Genomic DNA, 21,655 nt, shown 5'->3' with positions numbered 1-21,655 from the left:
ACCTGGGGTCAAAGTTCACCTTGTCGCCATGAAAAATAAAAGGGTTATAACTTTTACAACAAAACTCACAGCAGCACCAAACTTTCAGTGATTGATCATCAACGGGTCCCCTACAACACCCAATGGTCAAATGATGACATCACTTAGGCCACGCCCCCTGACAACAGGAAGTGTCATGTTTTACTGTGAACGGTCCTTATCTGACCCCTTTGACCTAATAAACATGAAACTGTGTCCACAGACAGAAAACATGTTGGTGTGTCATGGATTCCAACCCTGTTTGGCTTTGATGGACCAGGTGGGCGTGGCGGCATGGCGAAGTGACCTGTAACGCCGTCGCCATACGTTTGGCTGTAGATTCCTCAATCTTGTGCCCAGCTGCACCAAACTTGACATGAGTGATCCTGGTGGGATGCCTGACGATCCTATGTCGTCATAGTCTGACGTCATCTAAGCCCCGCCCCCTCAGAACAGGAAGTGCCTTTTATTGACTTGTACAGCTCCATCTCTGGCTCTCTCGACCTAATCAAGATGATTCTGTGTTGGATGACAGATAACATGTTGGTCTCACTTGCTTTAAAGCGCCAAGAGTTTTCAGTAGAGGGCGTGGCCGTGGCAGCGCGGCGAAGCAGAGGGAACGCCGCCGCCATACGTTTGGCTCTAGATTCCACATCATTCAGACCAGCTGCACCAAACTCACTAGGATGCATCCTTATTCATCCACGAACAGGAATCCATAACAGTCGTTGATGGGCGTGGCCTAATTTCTCTACAGCGCCCCCTAGAAATTTTTAAATGATCAGCCCCAAGCCATGCTTTAACCTAGAATTATGAAACTTGGTACACATGTGTATCATGTCAGGACCTACAAAAAAGTCTCTTGGAGCCATGGTGCAAACCCAACAGGAAGTCGGCCATTTTGGATCAAAATCAGCCATTTCCTCTTTTTCATAGACATCGCATCTGATCTATCTCCTCCTGCAGCTTTTGAGATAGAGACTTCAAACTCAGTCAGCAGAGACTTGAGACATTAAAGATGAAAAGTTATCGTAGGAATTTTTCTATGTCAAAGCATGTGGGCGTGGCTAAGTCCCAAACTTTGACTATTCGCCATGAAACATCAAGATGCAATAACTTCCACATAGAAGGTCACAGCTGCATCAGACTTCCTATATCTGACTACAGACCACCCCTCATCACATTGAGATGGTCAGTTGATGACATCACCTTAACCCCGCCCACTTCCGACAGGAAGTCACCTGTTTTTTCTATTGTATGTCTTACTTTTACTCTCTAAGTCATATGGGTTTCATCCGGTGTAGGCTGACATGACATGATATGATGATGAACTCTCCCATGATGAACTCGACTGACCCGTGGGGGCGTGGCTAAGTCCCAAACTTTGACTATACAGCATGAAACATGAATGTGAAATAACTTCCAAATGCCAGGTCACAGCTGCATCAGACTTTCTATGTCTCATTATAGACCAGCCTTCATCATAGTTAGGTGGTCGATTGATGACATCACCCTAGCCCCGCCCACTTCCGACAGGAAGTAACCTCTTTCTTCAATTGTATGTCTTACTTTTACTCTCTAATTCTTATGGGTTTCATCCTGTGCAGGCTGACATGAAATGACATGATGATGAACTCTCCCATGATGAACTCTACTGACCCGTGGGGGCGTGGCTAAGTCCCAAACTTTGACTATACACCATGAAACATGAATGTGAAATAACTTCCAAATGCCAGGTCAGAGCTGCATCAGACTTTCTATGTCTCATTATAGACCAGACCTCATCACAGTTAGGTGGTCGATTGATGACATCACCTTAGCCACGCCCACTTCCGACAGGAAGTCACCTGTTTTTTCTACTGTATGTCTGACTTTTACTCTCTAAGTCATATGGGTTTCATGCTTTGCAGACTGACATAAAATGACATGAAGATGAACTCTGTAAATGCCTACTGACCCGTGGAGGCGTGGCCAGATGGCAGTCCCTCGCCATATGCAAACGATCATCTCTTATTCACACACGCATCATCCCATTTGCTCCAGACTTTTTATGAGTGACACTTGTGAACCTCTAAGGAGCCCAATAGAGTTTAATTGCAATTTGACTCCACTGCGCACCCAGGTTAATCAAACACCTGTGTCTCCTTGCGATATCAGCTGATCTACACCAGATTTTTGTGCATTGTCTGGGAGCAATGTCGAACATGACAGGTGACTATCTTCAGGGCGGGTTTGGCAGCTCCTTGAGAGCAAGGCGGTGGCTGGGGGTAGGCGGTGGCTGGGGTGACATGGTGCTGAGGGGAGGCAGTGGCTGGGGGGAGGTGGTGCTGAGGGGAGGCGGTGGCTGGGGGGAGGTGGTGCTGGAACATACGCGGTGGCTATAGGCTTGAGCGGCGCTTGGCTGCGAGGGCCGCTTGAGGCTCCGCGGAGCTTTAATTAGGCCCGAGCAGCTAAGCGCTGCGAGAGCCTATTGAAACTGTGCTGTAAATTATTATTATTATTATTATTCTTATTCTTCCGTAAAATAAATTGGCTTTTTGGGGGCTTTATCATATTCAAAAACTCACCAAACTTGGCGGGGGCATAGAGCCCGGTGAAAATTTACGTATTTTAAGGTCCCCAGAAAAATCGCACAAGAAACGGCTCAAGGGCGCCACCTAGCAAATTTCAAAAGACCCTTTCCTATTCACTTACTTTATCGTACAGACTTGAAACTTGGTACACTTGTACAGCTCCCCAAGACACTCAGAATTTACAATTAATGTCATAGTGCAAGTATCACAGAATGTCGGCCATTTTGGATTGAAGTTCCGATTTTGGCCGTTCACAGGGTTCGCATTTTTTCGAACTAGTCCTAGGGACTTCGATCGATCGGCTTCAAACTCAGTCAGATCGTTCATAAGGCATGGCCGATCCAAAGTTATCAGAGTTTTGCGTTTTTTTTTCTTCTAAATGGAGTTACCTGGGGTCAAAGTTCACCTTGTCGCCATGAAAAATAAAAGGGTTATAACTTTTACAACAAAACTCACAGCAGCACCAAACTTTCAGTGATTGATCATCAACGGGTCCCCTACAACACCCAATGGTCAAATGATGACATCACTTAGGCCACGCCCCCTGACAACAGGAAGTGTCATGTTTTACTGTGAACGGTCCTTATCTGACCCCTTTGACCTAATAAACATGAAACTGTGTCCACAGACAGAAAACATGTTGGTGTGTCATGGATTCCAACCCTGTTTGGCTTTGATGGACCAGGTGGGCGTGGCGGCATGGCGAAGTGACCTGTAACGCCGTCGCCATACGTTTGGCTGTAGATTCCTCAATCTTGTGCCCAGCTGCACCAAACTTGACATGAGTGATCCTGGTGGGATGCCTGACGATCCTATGTCGTCATAGTCTGACGTCATCTAAGCCCCGCCCCCTCAGAACAGGAAGTGCCTTTTATTGACTTGTACAGCTCCATCTCTGGCTCTCTCGACCTAATCAAGATGATTCTGTGTTGGATGACAGATAACATGTTGGTCTCACTTGCTTTAAAGCGCCAAGAGTTTTCAGTAGAGGGCGTGGCCGTGGCAGCGCGGCGAAGCAGAGGGAACGCCGCCGCCATACGTTTGGCTCTAGATTCCACATCATTCAGACCAGCTGCACCAAACTCACTAGGATGCATCCTTATTCATCCACGAACAGGAATCCATAACAGTCGTTGATGGGCGTGGCCTAATTTCTCTACAGCGCCCCCTAGAAATTTTTAAATGATCAGCCCCAAGCCATGCTTTAACCTAGAATTATGAAACTTGGTACACATGTGTATCATGTCAGGACCTACAAAAAAGTCTCTTGGAGCCATGGTGCAAACCCAACAGGAAGTCGGCCATTTTGGATCAAAATCAGCCATTTCCTCTTTTTCATAGACATCGCATCTGATCTATCTCCTCCTGCAGCTTTTGAGATAGAGACTTCAAACTCAGTCAGCAGAGACTTGAGACATTAAAGATGAAAAGTTATCGTAGGAATTTTTCTATGTCAAAGCATGTGGGCGTGGCTAAGTCCCAAACTTTGACTATTCGCCATGAAACATCAAGATGCAATAACTTCCACATAGAAGGTCACAGCTGCATCAGACTTCCTATATCTGACTACAGACCACCCCTCATCACATTGAGATGGTCAGTTGATGACATCACCTTAACCCCGCCCACTTCCGACAGGAAGTCACCTGTTTTTTCTATTGTATGTCTTACTTTTACTCTCTAAGTCATATGGGTTTCATCCGGTGTAGGCTGACATGACATGATATGATGATGAACTCTCCCATGATGAACTCGACTGACCCGTGGGGGCGTGGCTAAGTCCCAAACTTTGACTATACAGCATGAAACATGAATGTGAAATAACTTCCAAATGCCAGGTCACAGCTGCATCAGACTTTCTATGTCTCATTATAGACCAGCCTTCATCATAGTTAGGTGGTCGATTGATGACATCACCCTAGCCCCGCCCACTTCCGACAGGAAGTAACCTCTTTCTTCAATTGTATGTCTTACTTTTACTCTCTAATTCTTATGGGTTTCATCCTGTGCAGGCTGACATGAAATGACATGATGATGAACTCTCCCATGATGAACTCTACTGACCCGTGGGGGCGTGGCTAAGTCCCAAACTTTGACTATACACCATGAAACATGAATGTGAAATAACTTCCAAATGCCAGGTCAGAGCTGCATCAGACTTTCTATGTCTCATTATAGACCAGACCTCATCACAGTTAGGTGGTCGATTGATGACATCACCTTAGCCACGCCCACTTCCGACAGGAAGTCACCTGTTTTTTCTACTGTATGTCTGACTTTTACTCTCTAAGTCATATGGGTTTCATGCTTTGCAGACTGACATAAAATGACATGAAGATGAACTCTGTAAATGCCTACTGACCCGTGGAGGCGTGGCCAGATGGCAGTCCCTCGCCATATGCAAACGATCATCTCTTATTCACACACGCATCATCCCATTTGCTCCAGACTTTTTATGAGTGACACTTGTGAACCTCTAAGGAGCCCAATAGAGTTTAATTGCAATTTGACTCCACTGCGCACCCAGGTTAATCAAACACCTGTGTCTCCTTGCGATATCAGCTGATCTACACCAGATTTTTGTGCATTGTCTGGGAGCAATGTCGAACATGACAGGTGACTATCTTCAGGGCGGGTTTGGCAGCTCCTTGAGAGCAAGGCGGTGGCTGGGGGTAGGCGGTGGCTGGGGTGACATGGTGCTGAGGGGAGGCAGTGGCTGGGGGGAGGTGGTGCTGAGGGGAGGCGGTGGCTGGGGGGAGGTGGTGCTGGAACATACGCGGTGGCTATAGGCTTGAGCGGCGCTTGGCTGCGAGGGCCGCTTGAGGCTCCGCGGAGCTTTAATTATTATTATAGTTCTTGTGCCAAATGAATTGGCTTTTTGGGGGCTTTATCATATTCAAAAACTCACCAAACTTGGCGGGGGCATAGAGCCCGCTGCGAAATTTTGTATTTTATGGTCGTTGCAAAAATCGCAAAAGAAACGGCTCAAGGGCGCCACCTAGCAACTTTCAAAGGACCCTTTCCTATTCACTTACTTTATCGTAGAGACTTGAAACTTGGTACACTTGTACAGCTCCCCAAAACACTCAGAATTTACAATTAATGTCATAGTGCAAGTATCACAGATTGTCGGCCATTTTGGATTAAAGTTCCGATTTTGACCCGATTTTGGGCGTTTGCAGGGTTCGCATTTGATCGAACTTGTCCTAGGGATTTCGATCGATCGGCTTCAAACTCGGTCAGATCGTTCATAAGGCATGGCCGATCCAAAGTTATCGTAGGTTTGCGTTTTCGGGCTTGCTGAAGGGGTCTTTCCGGGGGTCAAAGGTCACCGATTCGCCATGAAACATCAAACTGTTATAACTCTTTGAAAAAAACTGATAGAGGCACCAAACTTTCAGTGATTGATCATCATGGGATGCTCTACAATACCCAACGGTCAAATGATGACGTCACTTAGGCCACGCCCCCTGAGAACAGGAAGTGTCATTTTTTACGCTGAACGGTCGCTATCTGACCCCTTTGACCTAATCAAGGTGAAACTGGGTCCACAGACAGAAAACATGTTGGTGTGTTGAGGATTCCAAGCCCAGCTCATTTGAATCCAGCAGGTGGGCGTGGCGGCGTGGCGAAGTGACCCTAAACGCCGTGTCCTTACGTTTGGCTGTGGATTCCACAATTTTGAGGCCAGCTGCACCAAACTTGACATGAGTGATCCTGGTAGGGTCCCCTACGATCCTATGTCGTCATAGTCTGACGTCATCTAAGCCCCGCCCTCTCAGAACAGGAAGTGCTTTTTTTTCCATGGAAAGCTGCCTTTCTGGCTCACTGCACCTAATCAACATGATTCTGTGTTGGATGACAGATAACATGTTAGTCTCACTTGCTTTAAAGCGCCAAGAGTCTTCTGTAGAGGGCGTGGCCGTGGGACCGCGGCGAAGCAGAGGTAACGCCGCCGCCATACGTTTGGCTCTAGATTCCACATCGTTCAGCCCAGCTGCACCAAACTCACTAGGATGCATCCTTATCCATCCCCGAACAGGAATCCATAACAGTCGTTGATGGGCGTGGCCTAATTTCTCTACAGCGCCCCCTAGAAATTTTTAAATGATCAGCCCCAAGCCATGCTTTAACCTAGAATTATGAAACTTGGTACACATGTGTATCATGTCAGGACCTACAAAAAAGTCTCTTGGAGCCATGGTGCAAACCCAACAGGAAGTCGGCCATTTTGGATCAAAATCAGCCATTTCCTCTTTTTCATAGACATCGCATCTGATCTATCTCCTCCTGCAGCTTTTGAGATAGAGACTTCAAACTCAGTCAGCAGAGACTTGAGACATTAAAGATGAAAAGTTATCGTAGGAATTTTTCTATGTCAAAGCATGTGGGCGTGGCTAAGTCCCAAACTTTGACTATTCGCCATGAAACATCAAGATGCAATAACTTCCACATAGAAGGTCACAGCTGCATCAGACTTCCTATATCTGACTACAGACCACCCCTCATCACATTGAGATGGTCAGTTGATGACATCACCTTAACCCCGCCCACTTCCGACAGGAAGTCACCTGTTTTTTCTACTGTATGTCTTACTTTTTCTCTCTAATTCTTATGGGTTTCATCCTGTGCAGACTGACATGAAATGAAATGATGATGAACTCTGCCGTGATGAACTCTACTGACCCGTGGGGGCGTGGCTAAGTCCCAAACTTTGAATATACATCATGAAACATGAATGTGAAATTACTTCCTAATGCCAGGTCACAGATGCATCAGACTTTCTATGTCTCATTATAGACCAGCCCTCATCACAGTTAGGTGGTCGATTGATGACATCACCTTAGCCCCGCCCACTTCCGACAGGAAGTCACCTGTTTTTTATACTGTATGTCTTACTTTTACACTCTAAAACATGTTGGTGTGTCATGGATTCCAACCCTGTGCACTCTGACATAACATGAGATGATGATGAACTCTGTCAATGCCTACAGACCCGTGGGGGAGTGGCAAAATGGCTGTCCCTCGCCATATGCATACGATCGTCTCTTATTCACAAACGCATCATCCTATTTGCACCAGACTTTTTATGACTGAAACTTGTGAACCTCTGAGGAGCCCAATACAGTTTAATTGCAATTTGACTCCACTGCGCCCCCTAGGTTAAACAAACAGCTGTATCTCCTTGCCACATGGCCCAATCTGCTCCAGATTTTGGGTGCATGGCCAGTGAACGCTGCCGAAGACATCGAAGCGGATCGCATGGAGGACGGCGCGCGAGCGTCGGCGGTGGCCGGCGGGAGGCGGTGCTGGAACATCCGCGGTGGCTATAGGCTTGAGCGGCGCTTGGCTGCGAGGGCCGCTTGAGGCTCCGCGGAGCTTTAATTATTATTCTTATTCTTCCGTAAAATAAATTGGCTTTTTGGGGGCTTTATCATATTCAAAAACTCACCAAACTTGGCGGGGGCATAGAGCCCGGTGAAAATTTACGTATTTTAAGGTCCCCAGAAAAATCGCACAAGAAACGGCTCAAGGGCGCCACCTAGCAAATTTCAAAAGACCCTTTCCTATTCACTTACTTTATCGTACAGACTTGAAACTTGGTACACTTGTACAGCTCCCCAAGACACTCAGAATTTACAATTAATGTCATAGTGCAAGTATCACAGAATGTCGGCCATTTTGGATTGAAGTTCCGATTTTGGCCGTTCACAGGGTTCGCATTTTTTCGAACTAGTCCTAGGGACTTCGATCGATCGGCTTCAAACTCAGTCAGATCGTTCATAAGGCATGGCCGATCCAAAGTTATCAGAGTTTTGCGTTTTTTTTTCTTCTAAATGGAGTTACCTGGGGTCAAAGTTCACCTTGTCGCCATGAAAAATAAAAGGGTTATAACTTTTACAACAAAACTCACAGCAGCACCAAACTTTCAGTGATTGATCATCAACGGGTCCCCTACAACACCCAATGGTCAAATGATGACATCACTTAGGCCACGCCCCCTGACAACAGGAAGTGTCATGTTTTACTGTGAACGGTCCTTATCTGACCCCTTTGACCTAATAAACATGAAACTGTGTCCACAGACAGAAAACATGTTGGTGTGTCATGGATTCCAACCCTGTTTGGCTTTGATGGACCAGGTGGGCGTGGCGGCATGGCGAAGTGACCTGTAACGCCGTCGCCATACGTTTGGCTGTAGATTCCTCAATCTTGTGCCCAGCTGCACCAAACTTGACATGAGTGATCCTGGTGGGATGCCTGACGATCCTATGTCGTCATAGTCTGACGTCATCTAAGCCCCGCCCCCTCAGAACAGGAAGTGCCTTTTATTGACTTGTACAGCTCCATCTCTGGCTCTCTCGACCTAATCAAGATGATTCTGTGTTGGATGACAGATAACATGTTGGTCTCACTTGCTTTAAAGCGCCAAGAGTTTTCAGTAGAGGGCGTGGCCGTGGCAGCGCGGCGAAGCAGAGGGAACGCCGCCGCCATACGTTTGGCTCTAGATTCCACATCATTCAGACCAGCTGCACCAAACTCACTAGGATGCATCCTTATTCATCCACGAACAGGAATCCATAACAGTCGTTGATGGGCGTGGCCTAATTTCTCTACAGCGCCCCCTAGAAATTTTTAAATGATCAGCCCCAAGCCATGCTTTAACCTAGAATTATGAAACTTGGTACACATGTGTATCATGTCAGGACCTACAAAAAAGTCTCTTGGAGCCATGGTGCAAACCCAACAGGAAGTCGGCCATTTTGGATCAAAATCAGCCATTTCCTCTTTTTCATAGACATCGCATCTGATCTATCTCCTCCTGCAGCTTTTGAGATAGAGACTTCAAACTCAGTCAGCAGAGACTTGAGACATTAAAGATGAAAAGTTATCGTAGGAATTTTTCTATGTCAAAGCATGTGGGCGTGGCTAAGTCCCAAACTTTGACTATTCGCCATGAAACATCAAGATGCAATAACTTCCACATAGAAGGTCACAGCTGCATCAGACTTCCTATATCTGACTACAGACCACCCCTCATCACATTGAGATGGTCAGTTGATGACATCACCTTAACCCCGCCCACTTCCGACAGGAAGTCACCTGTTTTTTCTATTGTATGTCTTACTTTTACTCTCTAAGTCATATGGGTTTCATCCGGTGTAGGCTGACATGACATGATATGATGATGAACTCTCCCATGATGAACTCGACTGACCCGTGGGGGCGTGGCTAAGTCCCAAACTTTGACTATACAGCATGAAACATGAATGTGAAATAACTTCCAAATGCCAGGTCACAGCTGCATCAGACTTTCTATGTCTCATTATAGACCAGCCTTCATCATAGTTAGGTGGTCGATTGATGACATCACCCTAGCCCCGCCCACTTCCGACAGGAAGTAACCTCTTTCTTCAATTGTATGTCTTACTTTTACTCTCTAATTCTTATGGGTTTCATCCTGTGCAGGCTGACATGAAATGACATGATGATGAACTCTCCCATGATGAACTCTACTGACCCGTGGGGGCGTGGCTAAGTCCCAAACTTTGACTATACACCATGAAACATGAATGTGAAATAACTTCCAAATGCCAGGTCAGAGCTGCATCAGACTTTCTATGTCTCATTATAGACCAGACCTCATCACAGTTAGGTGGTCGATTGATGACATCACCTTAGCCACGCCCACTTCCGACAGGAAGTCACCTGTTTTTTCTACTGTATGTCTGACTTTTACTCTCTAAGTCATATGGGTTTCATGCTTTGCAGACTGACATAAAATGACATGAAGATGAACTCTGTAAATGCCTACTGACCCGTGGAGGCGTGGCCAGATGGCAGTCCCTCGCCATATGCAAACGATCATCTCTTATTCACACACGCATCATCCCATTTGCTCCAGACTTTTTATGAGTGACACTTGTGAACCTCTAAGGAGCCCAATAGAGTTTAATTGCAATTTGACTCCACTGCGCACCCAGGTTAATCAAACACCTGTGTCTCCTTGCGATATCAGCTGATCTACACCAGATTTTTGTGCATTGTCTGGGAGCAATGTCGAACATGACAGGTGACTATCTTCAGGGCGGGTTTGGCAGCTCCTTGAGAGCAAGGCGGTGGCTGGGGGTAGGCGGTGGCTGGGGTGACATGGTGCTGAGGGGAGGCAGTGGCTGGGGGGAGGTGGTGCTGAGGGGAGGCGGTGGCTGGGGGGAGGTGGTGCTGGAACATACGCGGTGGCTATAGGCTTGAGCGGCGCTTGGCTGCGAGGGCCGCTTGAGGCTCCGCGGAGCTTTAATCTTCTTATTGCAATGCTTCTTTTCCTCTCCTAACAGCTGCTGCTTCACTGACAGACAGACAAAGGGATCCTTCTCAAACACTTTCCGTGGAGGGAAATCCTCAGGCCAGCTAACTATGTAGGACCCAGAGTATTTTGCTTGGTTTTTCATACCATGTCTGCCATCGAGGATTTTCAGTTCTATAAAAAGTCTTTGTCATAATCGAATAGGGCATCTTAATTCATGCAGCTACCTGAATAGAGCAAAAGAAAGGGGCTATTTTGCATAGTTGTATTATATAACTCAGTGCACAATGAGGAAGCAAAATCTGCAGACATTGTTGTTTGTTTGTTTTTTTTTGTTTTTTTCAAAGAAAAACGCAGAAGTGGCATTTGGAGCTACAGAAAAAGTCTTTGTGGTGTTCTAAAGTCTATTTTTAACACAAATGGCTTATTTGATTTATATGCACATCAAGGCCAGATTTAAAATCAATTGTTTCTTTTAACATTCATCCTTTAGCAGTAGTGACTGTTCTTTAGTCATTGTTGCCCTGTACTACGCTGGGTTAGGCACAGGGTTTGGCCTTGTAAATACATTGTATCTCATCAAGTAAATTGCCTTTTATCCCTTCTCATCCTTAATGTCCTTGTGCAAAGATATCTTGATAGAGAAGCGATTAGTCACGTACAGCCCCTTTCTAGGAGTCATTTAGTTAATTTTCAGTGTCAACAATTCATTGCCAAAGTAGGACTTAATGGGTTTTTTGCTTACATTTCAGGATTTCTATTTTAATTTTTTTCCGTTTTAATCTCTTGGTAACATAAGAACTGTCTCCTCCATTTGCAGTTCATAAATGTTTGATGTAATACAGTCTGATTGGTCAGTTGGTGTTTTGTTAGAGAAATAAAACGTGATCTCTGAAGTGGGCATGAAAACAACAATTGTTTGCTTCAGGACCACTTTAAATGGGGTTCTGCGTGAATGTTCCCAATAATTAGACAATTATTTCACTGATTACAAAGTGTTTAGACGGTGACTTCTAGAAGCTCTACTCTGTTTTTGGAAAGTGTTTGTTTTTTGTACATGGCATATTTTAGTTGAAATTATCAGTGCAATAACTCCTCCCAGCTCAGCTACTGTGTTAAGTGTCTTTCACTCTGTTAAAGTGACTTTATTAAGATCTTCAGTTGTACAGTGGAAAATGCAAGTCAGATCAGATGTGTTAAAACATGTTAGAGTCTGAGCTGCGGCTCACTAAGCACATTACTGCAGTCCCTTGATACTTACTTTAAATTAGTCAGCAAGAGTCTCCAAGGGTATACCTGTACATGTGAGTTTCTGAGTACACGCGAACTTGTCTGCTGCTGCATTTTAAGGTAATAAGAGCAACTATCTCTAGCTCTCACTCAAGGTCCCTTTTTGCCTTAGTTGTGCCTGGCAAGGCCTGCAGTTGGCTGGTTCTCACACACAGCAACCCCTGGCGTGATTCCAGCCGTAAACACAGCCAGCTGGCTCAGTCTGTTTACCAGGTCAAACATGGCCGCAGTTTGTCTTGGGACCTGTTCTGTTATTCAAACGTAGTCTGTGAATGAGAACCAGTAATTAGCTCAATCTAAACAGCAGCTTTGAATATTTTAAAACAAAGTTGTCCAGGAGTTTTATGCCTTTCTTAAGAATAGTCAGGATAGAGTACTTGAATATGGCATTTGGTAGGAGCTTGAGCTTTTTGATTTTTGGTTATGTCTGTCACACTTGTAGATAATGGTATAATTTAGAAATACAAATGCGTTCTGTAATAAACTGAATATTTGACGAATCTATGGGTCGTTGAAAAAATCCTTTTGCAAACCTCATATTTGTTTTAATTTTGTGTACGTGTCCTAGACCTCACAGTTTGTTCGGAACTCCTTTGAAAGGTTTACTTTCCACGCTTTAATTGCTGTGCTTTTTCATGGATCCCACACAGAACCCTCTCAGGAACTGTGTGTACCAAGGGAGGTTGAGTCTCTTGCCAGTGTAACTTGAAGTTCAAGGAACAGTTTTGTGCATAACCTCTGAGAATGTTTCTGCACTGAAAATTAATCTGTGTATAAGAATTTATCCACATATTAAAAAATAATAATAATAATAATAAGATTTTATTTATTTGTTTATTCTTTGAAACAGATAAATCAGAAACTTCCCTAACCAAGTTGATTTAATTTCAAATTTTAAAAAGAACTATAAATGAGCCAACATCTCAGCTGATGGAAAGTACTCCGAGAGACGCTGCCTGCTTTTAATAGGGTCGATAGGACGTCTGGTAGAGGGTATTTTTGTCTCATCAGTTCCTCTGAAATAGTCCTGAAACACCAGAGGACTTAGAATAGAACAACTAAATCACATATCCTCCCACAGTCTGTCACAAAATTAGACCTTATACATCTTCTTTAAAGATGCAAAGTAGACCATCTTCTGCTTGTTTTAAGTTAGTTGTTGACTTGCACACATTTTCTTAAAGTTGTACTTTTCATTTAAAATCCATTATGTCTGCTGATTAAATGTCTAATCTTTTAATTAGACATTGTTGTTGTTACTACAACCCTGTTGTCTTCTTAAATAATGAGAGGATGCTTATGTGAATAAAATGAATATATGTTGCAGTTGGGGAGAAGGGAGAAAAAAAAAAACACCTTCCATATACAGGTGCTGGTCATAAAATTAGAATATTGTGATAAAGTTCATTATTTTCCATAATGTCATGATAAAAATTAAATTGTCATATATTTTAGATTCATTGCACACCAACTGAAATATTTCAGGTCTTTTGTTGTTTTAATTTTGATGATTTTGGCAAACAGCTCTTGAAAACCCAAAATCCCTGTCTCAAAAAATTAGAATATTATGAAAAGGTTCTCTGAACGAGCAATAAAAATAATCATCTGAATCAACAAAGTAACTCTAAACACCTGAAAAAAAATCCTGAGGCCTTTAAAAACTCCCAGCCTGGTTCATTACTCAAAACCGCAATCATGGGTCAGACTGCTGACCTGACTGCTGTCCAGAAGGCCATCACTGACATCCTCAAGCAAGAGGGTGAGAAACAGAAAGAAATTTCTGAACGAATCGGCTGTTTGCAGAGTGTTATATCAAGGCACCTCAGTGGGAAGTCAGTAGGAAGGAAAAAGTGTGGCAGAAAACGCTACACAACGAGAAGAGGTGACCGGACCCTGAGGAAGATTGTGGAGAAGGGCCGATTCCAGACCTTGGGGGAAGCAGTGGACTGAGTCTGGAGTAGAAACATCCAGAGCCACTGTGCACAGGCGTGTGCAGGAAATGGGCTACAGGTGCCGCATTCCCCAGGTCAAAGGTCAAGCCACTTTTGAACCAGAAACAGCGGCAGAAGCGCCTGACCTGGGCTACAGAGAAGCAGCACTTTGGACCACTGTTGTTCAGTGGTCCAAAGTACTTTTTTCGGATGAAAGCAAACTTTGCATGTCATTCGGAAATCAAAGTGCCAGACTCTGGAGGAAGACTGGGGAGAAGGAAATGCCAAAATGCCAGAAGTCCAGTGTCAAGTACCCACAGTCAGTGATGGTCTGGGTGCCATGTCAGCTGCTGGTGTTGGTCCACTGGGTTTTATCAAGGGCAGGATCAATGCAGCAGCTATCAGAAGATTTTGGAGCACTTCATGCTTCCATCTGCTGAAAAGTTTTATGGAGATGAAAATTTAATTTGGTCTAGAATCGGCCCTTCTCCACAATCTTCCTCAGGGTCCGGTCACCTCTTCTCGTTGTGTAGCGTTTTCTGCCACACTTTTTCCTTCCTACTGACTTCCCACTGAGGTGCCTTGATATAACACTCTGCAAACAGCCGATTCGTTCAGAAATTTCTTTCCGTTTCTCACCCTCTTGCTTGAGGATGTCAGTGATGGCCTTCTGGACAGCAGTCAGGTCAGCAGTCTGACCCATGATTGCGGTTTTGAGTAACGAACCAGGCTGGGAGTTTTTAAAGGCCTCAGGAATCTTTTTCAGGTGTTTAGAGTTACTTTGTTGATTCAGATGATTATTTTTATTGCTCGTTCAGAGAACCTTTTCATAATATTCTAATTTTTTGAGACAGGGATTTTGGGTTTTCATGAGCTGTTTGCCAAAATCATCAAAATTAAAACAATAAAAGACCTGAAATATTTCAGTTGGTGTGCAATGAATCTAAAATATATGACAATTTAATTTTTATCATGACATTATGGAAAATAATGAACTTTATCACAATATTCTAATTTTATGACCAGCACCTGTAGTAGGATGATAAACGTTCTTATCCAAGCATTGTATTTGCTACTGTAGACATCAGTCTCCATTGTTTATCCTAGAAGCTGCTCTTGACAACATCCCATTGGTGAATATCTGGGTCATGTAACCAGCCATTAGTCACTATAGATGGGGGGGTTTAACATGGTGGGACACAAATGGATAGATGAGAGTGTCTCGAGTTAATCTATGCCCTGGAACAGCTTGATGGCTTGATGCTGGTGGTCACTTTGTGAAGCCTCTCCTACTTTAAACTGTAGGACGAAATATGCAGCGTTAGGTTCTTTTTCTTTTTTTGTTCTCTCCAAGACAACAGTGCATTTGTGTTCAGTTTGCACTAAGCATAGACCTGTGTGAGATTCTGTGTTTGACAGTATTTACACAGAACATGTATACTATTAACATCTACTTTCGTCTAAACATTAAAACAACAATTGTTCCTACTGCTGCTAAAATGATCCAACTTATGAATGATTGAATTTTTGGAGGATTTACATTATGAGTAATAACTCATTGCAGTTAGTGACTGTAGTGAGATAAACAATATACTCTCCACAATCCTGAAGCAGATTGTTTGTGGTTACATGATTGTGTCTGTCATACATGATTGTATGACAGATGTCCAAACAAAGCTTATTTCTTTGGGACGAGTTTATTTGTGCTTCTCTCAAACAAACATGTCTTATCAGAACATTAGTAAAGATTGAATAATTTCAAAGTTATATATTTTTTGGTACTTTTGTTTTTATTCAAAGATTTAAGCAACAATGTAGAAAAACTCCCCCAAAAACACTTTACGAGTAATTTAATATTATATGTTTTTGCTTTTCTGCTCTTTATAGCGTAACACCAGAGCTAAAAGGGTGCTTTCACACCAAAGTTTTTTGTTTTTTTTTGTCCTCCTAAAACGGAACAAACTTTGTCTTTCTCGGATAGGCCTCTTCGTTTGGGCAGGCGTTAAAGCTCTTGATGAGTCTTGTGCAGACTAAACAAGTGAACTATCAAACCAACCGAATCGAATAATTAATGGATGATTTACAGACTTTAATTTGGCCTGAAAACTTTCAGGTTTTCAGGCCAAATTAGTTTGCTCTCTTTGTAACCAAAACAGTTGGACCGTCTCTGCCCCTCACTCTTCTTTTTCTGTTCTGTTGGATTTGTCTCTTGTACAAGCAGCATGATGCTCATATTGATGAAACTGTATGATGCTGACTTTTTTTTTTTTTTTTTTTTAAAAAAAACCTCCTTTCAACTGCAGGGACAAATTAATAGCAGCTTTACTTCCTCATCTAATCTCTTATGTAAATGTAGACAATTACAGAAAGAGGAGGAGAAACCTATGTTTTGATGCAACACACCAGAAATCTGCGTCTCTTAAAAGAAGTGCATGTGCTGTTGAAACATTATTCCGGATCTGCCCCGTTTATGGACAGCACAAAATAATAATCGGGTCTGTAAACTGCTGCGTCCAAATAATTTCACAGGGCTTTTCAGTACAGGTACAGTTTTTATATTCTTTATATTTAGCAGCTGAAATTGTTCTCGGCAAGAAATCCTCTCCATCCAAGCTTTCAGCCTTTATTTTGCAGCCCAAACTTGTGTGATCATTATTGAGGCTAATGTTTATCTGAGTCAGATCATCGAAGCTTAATAAAACATACAGGTTAGAACATGCCAGTGTTCCCTTTCACCCCTCCTCTTCTCCAACTGTCCCAGGTGCTGCAATGATTACTAAAAACAAACAGGCTCCGTGTCAAGCGTTTTCACCTCGACAGTGTAACGATTGGTAAGGAACTTGTTGTTTTTGAATTTTTAAGACATGTTTATGTTTTCTTTTTCCATGATTCGAAGCTACTTTCTAGCAGAGGAATATGTGTTTCTTGCTGGTCTCATGTTGTTCTGGTACCATTGAAGTTTCCACAAGGGGCTCGTATCTCAGGGTAAATATTAGCCCAGCACCTGCACAGCATTGCATTGTAGATTGAGTAAATGTTGGCTTAGTTTGCCAAACTTTACTCACTGTGTACTGTGAGTGGTGATGGCTGAGTTCTTGCATAGTTCCACGTTATATTTGTGTTGAAACAAGGTCAGGGAAACTCAGAGCATGGAAATTACAGTTTAAATTTATCTTCGGTTTTATCATGTAACCGGATCCTCCTCCATTTCTTTCTGTTGTCACATGTGGGTCCACCCAACACTAAGATGATCTTACTGATATTTTCATATTTTAGGTTTTAAATAAACATGGCTTCTGTGTTATTTTACCCTTTAGTGAGGTCTTCTCATACCTGTTTGTAACAACAAAGACGTTAGACCTGCCACTGCCATGTTCAGTTTAGGTCATGTAATGTTCTCCTATTGAGCTCAGGTTGGTTGTGTTATTTTTCTGTTCAAGCTTTGCAACTGTCAGAATTAGCTGCTTTTGCTGTTCCTGCTATCTGCATGTCTTTGCTCCTCATCAGATTTATGGTCTGCAAACGGTTTTTAATTCTGAGATGCTGTACGGTGGGATTGCCATTGTGCTCCCGTTGTGTAATGCTAAAGCTTCTAGATTTTTCCCATGCTGCTCGCACCCCATACAGGGTTCAGCACTGTACTACGCATGCACGTATGCACTGCAGCAGAAGTGAGCTATTTATAGACCTGCCCCACAAAGACAAATAAAGGTCTATTTAAATTGATCCTTTTCCCTGCCTTTTAAATTTCTACTTGATTGTTTTTTTTTTTTTTTTTTAGAGTAGAGGATAAAAATCGAACCTTTAAAAAAAAAAAAACTGGAACATTTGAGATGAAAGCACAGTTAGGATGATGATAGAATGAGTCACCCAGGCAGAGTAGACAACGGGTAGAAGTGGGGAGTGGGAATGATGAGGATGTGAATATGCTTTTTGTATTATTGATATGCATAGAAATGTACTTGTGGAAGGAGGGCTCACTTTAGTGGTTAAAATTTCAACAGCCTGTCCTGCGGTTTCAAGTTTCAGACTTCCAGCCATTGTTAAAGTGCAGGTTTTTGTACCCCAAATAGTAACTCGGTGTAGTAATGTGGCATACGTCATAATCCTCAATATATTCACAGTGGAATAATGTGGGAGGTTAAAAATATGAATCACTGTATGAATGGGATTTCTGTGGGATTTTTCTCGGGGGTTGTAAGTTAGGAGCTGCAGGAAAGTCGACTCAGTAGGCTGAGCGTCAGAGGGTGTCGCCTGCTGTTCGTGTTTCGTCTTCTGGTGGAAATGAATAGGACAGCATCGATTGGAGTGTAGCATGGCTTTTCACACACACCCAGATGGTGACGGATATCCTGCATTAACCACACTGTTTTAGCATTACCTCTAATTTGCAGTAACCAGCTCAGACCCTGTTGAAAACAAGTGCTATGTTCCAGTCTGGAAACAGCTGTGACCCTCAGCCGTTGCTAATTGTGTACTATGAATAGTTTCAACATAAAGGCAAGCTCAGTGGAGGAGGAAATCAAAACAAGAATTGTTGTTTTGTTTTACTTCTCCGCTGTTTTATGTTTCAAACATAAAATCAATAAGCGTGCACTAAGTGTAGTCATGATTGTTCTTCTCTAGGGCTGCACGATATTAGGCCAAAATTTTTATTTTTATTTTTTATTTCAAGGAGACATACCTGGTTAAATAAAGTTTACATACATGCATACACTAGAAAATCTAGCGATGAATATAATATTTGTAAATAATGCGATGCCAATGTCAGATACAATATATTCCTGTTTGTTTTTGTTTTTTTTCATTCTTCCTCTTTCTAATATGTTCTTCCTGCTCTATGGGACAATTAGCATTTTTGGGAATATCATTAGTGTCTGGTGTATCGAGCTTTTGCTGGTGTGAGAATCTGTCCTACTGGTCAAATATTACATTCACATGAAAATGGCAACTGCAGAACTCTTGAACTATATTAGCCAGCAATGTTTGCTCTCTAAACAGTCCTTTGTGATGTAAACAAAGCACACACTGATATTGCAATTACAGTAGTTTTACGATATAATGTGCAGCGCTATTCTTCCTCTAACTGTATTAAACTGATTGACTAAAAGTTCACAAATCAGTCAGTGTCACAGTAGATCAAAATGAGTCCTATAGCCTACAAATAGTCTGATGAATTCTGTCAAATCCTTTTAAGGATATTTTTGTTATGACAATAATCAATATTTCTGTATATATATTTATCAAAATAATATGCATAAAAAAGATAATCACTAAAATTAAAATGCAAAAATATGAAAGGAAGGGGAGAAAACTGAAAAGTCAGATGTCATATACTACAGGATAAATTAGCACAACAGCAATAACAACCTGCAGATTCACAATTTCACTTTGTAGACATTTGTAGTAATTCATACAATTCATGAGTAGATTTTTTTTTTGTGGTGATGAAACAATGTCTGTGAAAGCTTTCTGTGTTTGCACGAATCAGTTTAGACATTAGAAAAGTCACGGTTGTTGTGTTTGGGGTCATTTTGGACGGCGAATCGGTGCGGACAGACGCGCTGGAGTGGGTTAGAGGCCTCCTTCTGTCACCGACTCTGGCAGTGTGCAGTCTGAACTGCTCGTCACTGCCATGCTCCGTGTCGCTATGTGAACAGGCTGGCATGTTTGTGTACAGTATGGCTTTGTTAGCGTTGGAGAAGAATGAAAGGGCTCATAGAGCTACACGAAAAAGGAGTGTGTTTGAATGACTTAGCTTTGTTATCTTGCTTTGTTTACTTTTATTAAGGACAAGCAAGTTGTCACGATGAAGGAGGAGAATTTGCTCCAACGGAGGCTTTCTCTTTGCCCTAGCGCCACCTCTCCACCTAAAATTGACCCCCGCACACTCACCCGGAACTTGTCTTATGGAGGAGACAATGACATCTACAACTTCAGCCCAGGTAAGAGGCTTTAAAGCTGACAATTGTGAAATGTAAAATTGTGTGTGAAATCGGGTACAGTGACATTTCGGGAATCCACCAGCAAAGGCTGGTGGATTCCTGTGTTTGTGAAAATATGCCGTGCTGTGCTGCAGAGTATTTATCCCATAAATAAATGAACAAACATGACCTGCTGCTTGTTAGATGCTTTGGTGGCTGCTGCGCTTTAATTGTTTGTCTGCAGGTTTAATCACTGAGCGCATTTGTATGTGACTGTGTGTTGTGGGTTCCCACCAGGCAGTGAGACAGACAGGAACGCTCTCTCCATGCTGAGTAGTGAACTTAGTCCTGCCCAATCACCAGACAGCAAGGTAAGACTGCAGTTCCTGATTGGGCAGTTCCCCAACCTACATCACAGTAAATCTCCTCCTTAGGCGGGAACACAGCTGCTCTTACATTGTAGCATCATTTCTTTTCATTGTTTCTTTAACAAGTTGGAACATACGCAAGCTGGCAAAGCTTTCAGTTTTTGATGCCTTCATTTATGAACTCAAGTACTTTTAGTCCCATTTTAGAAAGTTATAATCAAATGCATCTAAAGGCAATATTCAAAGCCTTGCAAATGCTTTCACACAAACCTTTTCACAGTTTAAAATAACTAATTTTAGTGTTTTAGATCTTGTGCACTTAAAAAAGAAAAAAAATATTCTGAAAATAAAACTGTAGAAAGTATGTTGTTGTGCATTTTTATATTTAGGTCCTTTTACGTTGATACTATTAAATCTTCTAATGCCTCTAATAAATAAGGCTTTAGGAGAGTCCTTATTAGTAAATAGACGCCACCAGTGCATAACTAAAAATGCAGCTGTTCTATGAAGGCCTTAACAAAAGAAAGAAATAGGCATACATTTCAGTCTTTAAATCAGCATATTCTGATAGGGACATACCAAACACATATCACTTAAAATCTCCAAAAAACAATTTAAAGTTCAAACATGACAAAATATGAAAAAAGTTCAAAGGGTATCAAAACTTTTGCAAGCCACTGTAAGTAAACCAAAACCACAAACGGCTGCTTGTTTTGTAAAAATTATTACAAAGCTGCATTTTATACATCAAGGCCATGGTGGGAACTGTCTTTTACTGCCTCAAGGCAAATGATTGACATCAACCCATCTCGAAACTGCTTTTGCAAGACAATCTTTTCTTATTGTTATGTGATAACAAGACAATATGGCTTCCAACAAAAGTTGCAAGTGATAACCATTTGATCTCATCTTGTCTCGTCTCCTGCCCACATGTCGCTTTGCCTTGCTCATCCTCACTATTTTGCCTTATACCCTATATAAGATAATAACCCTGTGTGCAGCTGCATCACTGGTCCTTTGCCTTGTCGTCTATCCTATAGGCCCGTAAAGAACAAGCTGGACTGAGGACGGTTCAGTCGTTGCATACTTTCACTTACGCAAGGATATAGCTGTGTACTTCTCTTTTAAGACTGGATATTTTGTGTAATGATCATTTGTTGCACTTAAAGAAGCTGAAATAAACATTACAGAAAATTAATTGTCATGTCTGACAGGTAACTGATATGCACTTTTTGTCTCCTGCAAC

General features: G+C 42.6%; 1 protein-coding gene across 4 annotated transcripts in view; it reads left to right on the top strand.

Annotated features, from left to right (window-relative positions):
• The window catches only part of osbpl5 (oxysterol binding protein-like 5), a 90,135-nt gene that overhangs the window by 45,281 nt on the left and 23,199 nt on the right, over positions 1-21,655 (top strand). For 2 of the 4 annotated variants that reach the window (XM_088006362.1, XM_014974296.2), the window contains exons 3-5: positions 16,879-16,948; positions 19,909-20,062; positions 20,339-20,412. In XM_088006362.1, the coding sequence (XP_087862488.1) occupies positions 19,927-20,062; positions 20,339-20,412 (210 nt within the window). In that variant the 5' untranslated portion in view covers positions 16,879-16,948; positions 19,909-19,926. The remainder of the gene's footprint in view (positions 1-16,878; positions 16,949-19,908; positions 20,063-20,338; positions 20,413-21,655) is intronic. The other 2 variants (XM_088006361.1, XM_014974295.2) reach the window with 1 other exon arrangement.

Source organism: Poecilia mexicana, unplaced genomic scaffold, assembly GCF_051168715.1.
Source record: "Poecilia mexicana isolate PSO_F unplaced genomic scaffold, ASM5116871v1 scaffold_6, whole genome shotgun sequence".
In the NCBI taxonomy this organism is placed as follows: domain Eukaryota; kingdom Metazoa; phylum Chordata; class Actinopteri; order Cyprinodontiformes; family Poeciliidae; genus Poecilia; species Poecilia mexicana.
Note: the sequence above shows the minus strand (reverse complement) of the source record. Positions and strands in the feature narration are given on the sequence as shown.